At 38.7% G+C, this 11,917-nt stretch overlaps 1 protein-coding gene across 12 annotated transcripts in view; it reads right to left on the bottom strand.

Annotated features, from left to right (window-relative positions):
* The window catches only part of MRTFB (myocardin related transcription factor B), a 435,216-nt gene that overhangs the window by 46,743 nt on the left and 376,556 nt on the right, over positions 1-11,917 (bottom strand). For 11 of the 12 annotated variants that reach the window (XM_050967692.1, XM_050967690.1, XM_050967701.1 and 8 more), the window contains 4 exons: positions 11,657-11,722; positions 5,613-5,668; positions 3,292-3,367; positions 356-517 (listed from right to left, as the gene is read on the bottom strand). In XM_050967692.1, coding sequence (XP_050823649.1) covers positions 356-517; positions 3,292-3,367; positions 5,613-5,668; positions 11,657-11,722 — 360 coding nt within the window. The remainder of the gene's footprint in view (positions 1-355; positions 518-3,291; positions 3,368-5,612; positions 5,669-11,656; positions 11,723-11,917) is intronic. The other variant, XM_050967702.1, reaches the window with a different exon arrangement.

The raw sequence follows: 11,917 nt of genomic DNA, 5'->3' as shown, positions 1-11,917 counted from the left end.
AACTGTATTCTAAGCATTTAGTGGGATGGTCCCTTAAGATGGGATGTGACTAAATAAGAGTCTATGTAGCGTCAATTTTTAATTATTTGTAATAATTAAAAGATTCACTCATGTAAGACAGACATAGCTTTATACTCCAATCAACTGTGCAGTTAAAACTGAGTTTGAAAAAAAAAATAGTATGACTTTGCTCAATTTAGTGCTGATAGGGCATAAGTATCTTAGAGAAGTTGACATAATACATAGCTAACTAACTTTTATTTTTTTCAACTAACCTTTAAAGTTAAGGTTCAAATTACTAATTTTTCATATTGCCTTACTGATAACAGATCCAAGCTGTAGATCTTCTACTTGCCTATAATTGCTTCTTTAACACTGGAGTCTACAGGAAGGATGTTCTTTTCCACCAGTTCCATAGGGCCAGGCCTCTGAGCAATCTTTTCATTCAGATCATCTGCCAGTCGAGCTCTCTTCAGTTTCATCTGAGTTGCCTGCAGTGAGGGTTCTGCAAATGTCTCTAAAAGAGAGAAAATTTTTAATGATTCTGTTAACTATTTTGTCTCATTTTAAGACCACCAAAATAGCATTTGATCTTCAAAGCCATACCTCCATGCATGTTGAAAACTTTAAAACATCAGTGAGTTATTTTAGTCCTTTATTAGAGCGTGTCATTTTGTTATAAAAATACGTATATAGTACTAACTTATCTACAGATCGTCAAAATTAATATTAGAAAAGGAAAATGTTCTAGATAGCTCGTTTATAACATCCCACAATTAGCTAAATATAGCACTTTTAAAGACTTCTGCAGCCATTTGTATTTGTAACATTTTAAACAAACCAAAACAAAAACACATGAATAAAGACCAACTCACAAAAACTTTCTGGTTTTGAAGTCATTTGTCCTTTTTTCTCTAGTTACGATAAATTTCTCATATTGCCTTACTGGCAATGAAATTTAAAATTTAAATTCAAAAACTTATACCCAGCCAAAAAAATCAAGGTCAAACAGGCCCACCCAACCAACATAGTATTTAATAATAATTATTAGTTTTATTATTAAATTACAGTAGTGCCTGGGGATCCCAAATCAAGACCCCATTGTCTTAGGAACTCTGTGATCAAGGACCTTGCCCTGTCATCAATTTAGGATGCAATTTGTAGCTACAGAATCTACACAACATAAACAAGGTGTGTAATATTTACTGTACACTACAACAGATGGACAGGATACCAAAATGCTGTTTATTAGTATAAGCAGCTATATAAATGGTACTGACCTATTAGAGAGGCACTATCAGATTTAAATGTTTTATTACAAAAAGTCCTTTTCTATGTTACTGAAATAATTAAAACAACTTACACAACTTCACAATTTATGATATAGTATTGCGGGGGTAGGCAACCTATGGCACGTGTGCCGAAGGTGGCATGCGAGCTGATTTTCAGTGACACTCGTACTGCCCGGGTCCTGGCCACTGGTCCGGGGACTCTGCGTTTTAATTTAATTTTAAATGAAGCTTCTTAAACATTTTTAAAACTGTATTTACTTTACATACAAAATAGCTGAGTTATATATTATAGACTTGTAGAAAAAGACCTTCTAAAAATGTTAAAAGTGTATTACTGGCACACGAAACCTTAAATTAGAGAGAATAAATGTAGACTCGGCACACCACTTCTGAAAGGTTGCCGACCCCTGTAGTATTGGTTACTTTTGACATTTGTTTCACTAGGGAGAAGACTACACAATTTTGCAGTTGATGATAGCCAGTTTACCAATTTCACTTTCAATTCTCCGGGTTATGTTTGAGCTGAAAACTCCAGAGGGTTATGTTTATTTGCTTAAAACATTCCAATGAAATATCTTGTTTATTTGAAAAGATTTTCATTATTAAAAAAAATCCTCACTGATTCTATGAGCATATTTTTACAAATCTAAAATTTGAGTCAAATTTGACTCTCTTCAATTACTTTTGCCCCAATTCAGCAAGGAATTTAAACACCTATTTAACTTTAGGCACTTGAGTAGTCCCACTGAAGTCAGTTTAAATTACGCAATTGCTTACACACTTTGCCGAATCAAGGCCTTTGTCACCAAAGTAAGAGTATCAATTTATTCTGCTAGACTAATTAAGTAGGCTGAAGTGGAAAGAAAAAACCCAACGGGGACATTTTAAAGAACGCAGGCACTTCTTATTCTACAGTAATAATATCAGCATATATTGTAATCGTGTGTGAAACCAAAAGTATGACACACACAACTAATATGATTCATAAATCTAAAAGCAGATCACATTAGTAAAAATTTATACATTATAGCAGCACTCTTATAGTTAAGGGTGAGTTGGTATTTCTATTATAAACCCCAATTTTCAGAATGTAACGTCTTGGCTGTTTCCCAATATACTGGGCAGAAACTTGATATGATTTTATCCCTAATGACAGTTTTCCCAGAACGAATATGAAGGAAATCCATTAAACTGTTGTTTTTCAACTTCAAAACAAATTTTTTGGAGCCTCTCTTGCCAAACTCAACTATAAAAGGCTTAATTTTAAAATGTAATTTTGACGGTTGTTAGATGTTTGTTGCATGTTAATTTTAATGACAAAATGCAGATGGCCTGGCAATACGAAGAATCCTGATCTGAGTGTAGTACCCAAGTTCATGTTCTGAAAACCAAAAACAGCAGACTATTTCACCAAATGGAATACTGTTAATTCATTTCGGTTTTACTACTGCTGTTTGTACATACAATGGGATTTCAATATTAAAACATGCTAATGCAGTCCCATTCAAAAATTGATTTTATTATTTCTGAGTATTAAATTTACCTGAACAGCAAAACAACAAAATGTGGAGAGATGAGCTCATTAATGATTAAGCTACTGCTGAAAACATCCCTTAAAATTGTAAGATTGTTTCAGGGCTTCCTTGAAAGACTGCAACAATGTATACTGTATATACAATTCTTAGGAGATAGATAATACAGCAATTAACTTTATATTTAAATACAATTTTTATTTAAGGGAAACTGTGGTTATAGCAGCATCCTCCTCACAGCTGAGAAGAGAGCAGTGGTCCAAAGTGTCTTCTCTGCTGTGGATTAAGGGTAAAGATTCCTCCCCACTGGTTTAAGTATCCATGGAGTGCCAATTACCTGAACTATAGATTGGCATGCAAAAGAGTCCCGCACCTTAATAACTACCTTATAACAAAGCTTGATTCAGTTAGATAGCCCCAACTAAAATAAACCGTTAGCCTGAAAAACAGGATACATGGGTTCCTACCTTCCAGGATATGCATTCTGACCAATTCTGATCGATCTGGTCTGCTGCGAATCTTGTGCTTCAGAAAATTCTCAGTCTTCAAAAAAAAAAAAAAAAAAAGTGCATCATACTAATGCTAATAACTATAGAACAAAGCAATTTGTTCATTCACGCAAAGTTTTATGAGAACTGGATTTATGAATATATTGCTGCTTAGGTATATCTCCAATTATAAAAATATAAAACCCATCTCCTAGAACTGGAAGGGACCTTGAAAGATCATTGAGTCCAGCCCCCTGCCTTCACTAGCAGGACCAAGTACTGGTTTTTGCATCAGATCCCTAAGTGGCCCACTCAAGGACTGAACTCACAACCTGGGTTTAGTAGGCCAATACTCAAACCACTGAGCTATCCCTCCCTCCACTGTAGCTGAGTATCATCATTTTCTGTGGGATGAGATTTATTTTTTGTATTGAAAATTCTTCCCTATGAACAAAGCCATTAAAGCTTTAGAATTTTTGGCAAGACTTCGCATTAAAGCTTAGGTTGTGGCTTTATATTTGTGATTATTAAAGTATTTATATTGCACAGTAAGTATAGTTGGCAATTTACAGTGCATAGGATAAAACTTCCCCAAACAGTTTACAAATAACAAGCATCCCATAAAATGACCCAACTTAAACAGACTCTCTGCCTAATGCCCCCACTCGGTCCTCTTAACTACGACCCAAACAAACAGAGCAAGAAAGAGAGATTGAAATCTAAATCTAATTGGCGTAATTGAACTGGGATTTGGGAAATGCAGCACAGTGGTACAGACATAAAATGACTACAGTAAGCAAGACAGGAATTGCCTTTGAACTGCTTTTAAAACTCAATTTTTTTCTTTACTTGAAAGTTAGTGACATCCCTACTTCAAAGCAGCAGCCAGCACTAATGAGCAAATTGCTCCTGGCCCTTGTGTTGGTACATAGAGAGCTTTCTCTACACACATTAGTACATCCTGTGTAAGGACCAGAGACAGTTTAAGTGTCTGAGTCACAATCCCTGTGTAAGCATCCCAGGAGCAATCCAGAGATACGCTGTTCCCTAATGCAGGTCCATGCCATATTAGCACAGTTCAGACCTTCGCTATTAAAATCTGTTGTGCAAAGTAACATCCTTATTAATTTTCTTAAAAGAAACCCATCTCTTTGGAATAAGTTTGAAGATCTAGATGACTAGACTTCACAGTTTGAAGTTTGCCAGTTTTATGAAGTTATGGCACGATAACTGACTCTTACTGGATTGTGCAGAGTAATTCAGGCATAACTAACCTGTCAGCTGTCCTAACTGTCTCTCTCTTATAAGGGATATGTATTAGGAGACGTCAATTTGTCCATTATCCTCAATATAAAAGTACCAGGAGATGGACTGAAACAGTACTGTACGTGGTAGTAGCTGTATCAATGGCCCCATCAATTTCTACACAATTTAAGGTTATTCTGAATGTGATCCAGATCAGTGGTGACTTCTTAAATCTGAAGACAGGCAGACTGAAAATAGATCTAAGGGCAATATTCTGCATTCCACATCTGTGGAAGAATGTAGTGGCATGGAACTGCTATGATTCTGTGTAGTATGTAGCAACTCATGCACCACTGAGCTCTGTTCTTTGGTGTATCTTCATGGCAACCAGTGGAGGAAGGGAGAATTAGCAAGAATTGGTGCAGAGGAAAGGCTAGTAAATTTTACAATACTTTTACAATGATCCAAAGCTGGATCAAACTACAGAGAAAGCAGGCACACACTACAATTGTTATTGTAGTCCTCGAGCACAGAATGTCAGGATGGATAATATGATGGTGGCATTTTTTCCCCTCTTGCCTGCATTAAGGCTTGTCCACAACGCAGTTTTAGCCACCAGAGTACCTACACTGATACAGCTGCACTGGTGCCTAAAAACTTCAGCACAGACAAGGCCTCAGTTTCCTTGCACAAAACCTGCCATCCTTCTCTGCTGTCATTTTAACAGTGCTCTTCTCGAACTGGGGGGCAGACCTGGAGTAGAGTACCATCACATTTAAACCCCCAACCTGTCTGGTACCGGTGGAGAATTCAGAACACTCCCACTCAACACAAGAGATTTGCTACAAATGTTGCATTTCAATTTTAGGGATTCTTCCAGAATATTATCATAGACTATTTACAATGATAATAAAATGTCCCATGCAATCTGAGAACTGCCTATCTCATATTACTGATCTATTTTTGTTTTTCATAAGTAATAAACTAGCTTTCTTTTTTCAGATATTAATAGTATGTTGATAGTTTTTTAAAAAAGTATAAACTAGATCCCTTACCCTGGCTCGTTCCAAGCTCTTTCTCTGCTCATGGAATGCAGCTGGGCTTTTCAAAGCTGTGAGAAGAAAGAAAGAGTTAAACTGACAGGAAATGGTTTTCAAATGAAATGCTCTAATCAGTGTATTAAGTAAGGATAGGCATCTTGCACTCAACACTACATCAGATGTGGGACTCCACTTTACTAGCCCAACATCTGACTCTTTCTATTTATTATTTGCTTGCATTTACTGAAGGTTAAATTCATCCCTGTGCACAAAGCTTAAGTGGGACTGAAGTATGCATATTCTTTGTGCTGGCCCTCTGCACAGGGAGGCATTCCACTCTGAGACGGGGACAGGTGAGCAAACCCCATAGGTAAGTGGGGAACAAGACCTGGGAGATGGGTTGGAAACAAGAGGGAGCACGGGCTATAATGGCAGAGAGGAAGGAGGGTCAGGGCAAAGCTGGGAGGCAAGATCAAACCAGTATTTTAGATGCCTATATACAAATGCAAGAAGTATGGGTAATTAGCAGGAAGAACTGGAAGTGCTAATAAATAAATACAACTATGACATTGTTGGCATTACTGAAACTTGGTGGGATAATACACACGACTGGAATGTTGGTGTGGATGGGTATAGTTTGCTCAGGAAGGATAGACAGGGGAAAAAGGGAGGAGGTGTTGCCTTATATATTAAAAATGTACACACTTGGACTGAGGTGGAGATGGACATAGGAGACGGAAGTGTTGAGAGTCTCTGGGTTAGGCTAAAAGGGGTAAAAAACACGGGTGATGTCGTGCTGGGAGTCTACTACAGGCCACCTAATCAGGTGGAAGAGGTGGATGAGGCTTTTTTCAAACAACTAACAAAATCATCCAAAGCCCAAGATTTGGTGGTGATGGGGGACTTCAACTATCCAGATATATGTTGGGAAAATAACACCGCGGGGCACAGACTATCCAATAAGTTCCTGGACTGCATTGCAGACAACTTTTTATTTCAGAAAGTTGAAAAAGCTACTAGGGGGGAAGCTGTTCTAGACTTGATTTTAACAAATAGGGAGGAACTTGTTGAGAATTTGAAAGTAGAAGGAAGCTTGGGTGAAAGTGATCATGAAATCATAGAATTTGCAATTCTAAAGAAGGGTAGAAAGGAGTACAGCAGAATAGAGACAATGGAAGGCGGATTTTTGGTAAGCTCAGAGAACTGATAGGTAAGGTCCCATGGGAATCAAGACTGAGGGGAAAAACAACTGAGGAGAGTTGGCAGTTTTTCAAAGGGACACTATTAAGGGCCCAAAAGCAAGCTATTCCGATGGTTAGGAAAGATAAAAAATGTGGCAAAAGACCACCTTGGCTTAACCACGAGATCTTGCGTGACCTACAAAATAAAAAGGCGTCATATAAAAAATGGAAACTAGGTCAGATTACAAAGGATGAATATAGGCAAATAACACAGGAATGCAGAGGCAAGATTAGAAAGGCAAAGGCACAAAATGAACTCAAACTACTTATGGGAATAAAGGGAAACAAGACGACTTTTTATCAATACATTAGAAGCAAGAGGAAGACCAAGGACAGAGTAGGCCCACTGCTCAGTAAGGAGGGGGAAACAGTAACGGGAGACTTGGAAATGGCAGAGATGCTTAATGACTTCTTTGTTTCGGTCTTCACTGAGAAGTCTGAAGGAATGTCTAATATAGTGAATGCTTATGGGAAGAGGGTAGGTTTAGAAGATAAAATAAAAAAAGAGCAAGTAAAAAATCACTTAGAAAAGTTAGATGCCTGCAAGTCACCAGGGCCTGATGAAATGCATCCTAGAATACTCAAGGAGTTAATAGAAGAGGTATCTGAGCCTCTAGCTATTATCTTTGGGAAATCATGGGAGATGGGGGAGATTCCAGAAGACTGGAAGGGGGCAAATATAGTGCCCATCTATAAAGAGGGAAATAAAAACAACCCAGGAAACTACAGACCAGTTAGTTTAACTTCTGTGCCAGGGAAGATAATAGAGCAGGTAATTAAAGAAATCATCTGCAAACACTTGGAAGGTGGTAAGGTGATAGGGAATAGCCAGCATGGATTTGTAAAGAACAAATCGTGTCAAAATAATCTGATAGCGTTCTTTGATAGGATAATGAGCCTTGTGGATAAGGGAGAAGCAGTGGATGTGATACATCTAGACTTTAGTAAGGCATTTGATACGGTCTCGCATGATATTCTTATAGATAAACTAGGAAAGTACAATTTAGATGGGGCTACTATAAGGTGGGTGCATAACTGGCTGGATAACCGTACTCAGAGAGTAGTTGTTAATGGCTCCCAATCCTGCTGGAAAGGTATAACAAGTGGGGTTCCGCAGGGGTCTGTTTTGGGACCGGTTCTGTTCAATATCTTCATCAACGATTTAGATGTTGGCATAGAAAGTACGCTTATTAAGTTTGCGGACGATACCAAACTGGGAGGGATTGCAACTGCTTTGGAGGACAGGGTCAAAATTCAAAATGATCTGGACAAATTGGAGAAATGGTCTGAGGTAAACAGGATGAAGTTCAATAAAGATAAATGCAAAGTGCTCCACTTAGGAAGGAACAATCAGTTTCACACATACAGAATGGGAAGAGACTGTCTAGGAAGGAGTATGGCAGAAAGAGATCTAGGGGTCATAGTAGACCACAAGCTTAATATGAGTCAACAGTGTGATACTGTTGCAAAAAAAGCAAACGTGATTCTGGGATGCATTAACAGGTGTGTTGTAAACAAGACACAAGAAGTCATTCTTCCGCTTTACTCTGCGCTGGTCAGGCCTCAGCTGGAGTATTGTGTCCAGTTCTGGGCACCGCATTTCAAGAAAGATGTGGAGAAATTGGAGAGGGTCCAGAGAAGAGCAACAAAAATGATTAAAGGTCTTGAGAACATGACGTATGAAGGAAGGCTGAAGGAACTGGGTTTATTTAGTTTGGAAAAGAGAAGACTGAGAGGGGATGTGATAGCAGTTTTCAGGTATCTAAAAGGGTGTTATCAGGAGGAGGGAGAAAACTTGTTCACCTTAGCCTCCAATGATAGAACAAGAAGCAATGGGCTTAAACTGCAGCAAGGGAGATTTAGGTTGGACATTAGGAAAAAGTTCCTAACTGTCAGGGTAGTTAAACACTGGAATAAATTGCCTAGGGAAGTTGTGGAATCTCCATCTCTGGAGATATTTAAGAGTAGGTTAGATAAATGTCTATTAGGGATGGTCTAGACAATATTTGGTCCTGCCATGAGGGCAGGGGACTGGACTCGATGACCTCTCGAGGTCCCTTCCAGTCCTGGAGTCTATGAGTCTAATAGATTGTAGCTCATTGTTAAAATATGTACAGGTTAAGTCTTTCTCACATAGAGAATTACTGTAACTCACTGACATAACAAAGGTATAGATTCTAAATTGGGATTTGTAGCTAAGCAAAGCTGTGGATCATGAAGGCAAAACAAACGCCACTTCTCATGCATATGCAGAGAATATTAGAACATTTTAAAGGTATACTGTGATGCTCTAATAAATTCTAATATTTTATGTCACCCATGTCATATGATGATTAGCTATTTACCAATAAAGTGCTCTATGGTAGAATTTTATCAGCCACCATTCAAAATACTGAAGCTGTCTATCTGTCCCACTACATTACCCTTCACTTATGATTTATTTTCTCTAATAAGAAATACAGGAAAGATCAATGCACAAAACATTCAGGCAGGTAAAGAAATGGTCTTTTACTAAGAACTATCTGCACTAATATGTTTTTAAACACTGTAAAAACACAAAATATTCAAAGTAAAGAACAGTTAAAATAGACTAGCACCATAATGTTGTGTTTCATTCTGAAGCAATTTTCAAGAAAATATGAACAATTAAGGGAAAAAATCCAGGACACATTTGTATTTTTTAAAGTGATATCTCCTCAGTTTCCTAATGAAGTCTGTTGATTCCCAGACAGAAAAAGAAAGGTGCCTCCTTGGAGCCCACTCCACAGTGTAAGAAGTCTGCAACATTGTAGCTGAAAGCCCAGCTGTGCTTGAGAGAGAAGGTATTCCGTGACTTTTTGTGACCTTCGTAACTTCTGCAGTGGCCCCTGCGGTTGTCCTGGGAGCTGACTGAGCCGCTCAGGCAGCCCCTGGGCCAGTCGCACCGGCTGCTGCTGGGGCAGTCTCAACCCCCCGCTCCACAGCAGCAGGAGTTTGGGTGTGGGGGGGTTCAGGGCTGGGGACTAAGGTGTGGGGCGGTGCTTACCTGCGGGTAGAGGGAGGGCTCCCCAGAAGGGTGACAGGAACTCCCATCCCTCAGCTCCTGGCTCCATGTGTGGCCTCTGTGCGCAGGCACTGCTGTTGCAGCTTCCATAGGCCGTGGTTCCCAGCTAATGGGAGCTTTAGAACCGGGGCTTGGGGCAGAGTGGATACAGCATGTGGAGCTAGGAGCTGGAGGTAGCCGCTTCCTAGGAGCCAGGAAGGAAACCTGCCCCAGCCCCGCCACCACCTGTAGCATCCCCCCAGCCATGCCCTCCCAGCACCTGCTCCCTCCCAGTGCCATCCCACCCCCAAAGTTTTAGTCAGGGGTATATAGTAAAAGTCATGGACAGGTCACAGGACGTGAAATTTTGTTTACTGCCCATGACCTGTCCATGACTTTTACTAAAAATACCCTTTACTAAAACGTAGCCTTACTGATAGCCTTTTCAGTACAGTGGTGGCCTAAGAGGATACTATAGTGAAGCAGTCTCAGGCGTGTTGGGTAACTGGAAACCTCCAAGAAGAGATTAGTTTCAAGAAGCCATGCAAGGAATGCAAGGAATTGTGACTTCAAGCAGTGAAGACTTGACTATTATTTATAATAATTGTCACTAATGTATTTTTGTAATTTTAAATTGGTATATTTGTTTATTGAATAAAGAAAAATTTTTCTAATGGGGTCCATAATCTATGGAGTCCAGTTTTCTCTTACTAGACATTGTCAGCTTTCACTGATTCTAAAAATGGACTAAGGTAAAGATGCTTGAGGGGGCAGAGGGCAGTGTTCAGTGCAACTAGGGATGGTGGTATCAAAGGTGGCTTTAATCTGTCTTTGCACTTCCTTGATCCTAGCGCTGCCTTCCACCCAGCCGGTCTCCCAGCATAAGCTGCTCTATCTTGTTCCAGCTGCTTATGTTCCCTAAAGAATGTTATGGCAGTCAGGGATAGCCAGGGCATAAAAACACCACAGCCAGAGCCCTCTCATTTTCCTTGGGGGATGGAATGGTGTTGGTGTTGGTGCTGGGAACAGCAGCTCTATGCCACTCAAACCCTTTATGCATGGGATCTTCTGCTATTGATTAAACTGACTTTAGGTTACCTTTGTGCTGGCACTAACCCTAAATAAGCAAAGTCAAGGGGAAAAATGGACGTCAGGATCAAATATAGTTAGTTTTCTTTAAAGTACTGAAATAATTTAGAAAGAAGCCTTATATTTTTAAAAATAAAATGTAGTAATTTCAGCTAATAGTACTGTAAATACAACTAACATAACTAAATTAACTGAGTTTTCAAACTGTACCTGATTAATAAACAGCATCTAAATTATCTACATTTTCAAACTGTAACTAAATTAATAAACAGTAACTTTGTTTTAGACTATATCCTAGAATTAGAGATAGAAATGACTTCCTAAGTCATTCAGTAAACCTTATTTGTCCACTTGCTTTCATTGGTGTAATTCAATCATTTGCAGGGAAGTTACTCACAGTTTAAAATGTTGTAAAGAATAATTAGGCCCAGTATTTTCTATCATTGGTCTGCTCTTATTTCAAATGTCTCCAACTCTAGGGGGACACTACCACAGTGGCTATTCTGTCTGCAGATTAATTTAGTTTACTGACTTTGTTTTTTAAATACCTCTTATTTAAATTACCTATAATTTTCCTGTAGGTATTAAATGAATATCATCAAATGACAAAATTATCCTGACTGCTTTCCTTAGAAATTTTCATCTTCAATTATTTTATATATGTCTTGAAATATGATACAAGTTACTGTAAATAAAATTAGTCTTACGTGGCATGATGCCCTGGTCCACCAGCTGTTCTCTTGTCCGTCTTTGCTGCAGCCTAAGCTGAAGTACTGGCAAAAGAAAATAGCGATCATTAATTCACATGCTATGATACTATCTCCTACTTAAAGCTGCAGAAAATAATAATATAAATTCTAATTAAGAAGTCAAATATTTCTACTTTAGAAATATTTTGACCATCTTCATTCAGTAACAGACACAGGATGTTGTATAATAGGCCTATAGGTTACTTTTAAAAATCTTTG

The sequence above is a fragment of the Gopherus flavomarginatus genome, chromosome 9, assembly GCF_025201925.1.
Source record: "Gopherus flavomarginatus isolate rGopFla2 chromosome 9, rGopFla2.mat.asm, whole genome shotgun sequence".
NCBI lineage: Eukaryota > Metazoa > Chordata > Testudines > Testudinidae > Gopherus > Gopherus flavomarginatus.
This window is presented reverse-complemented; position numbering and strand designations above follow the sequence as displayed.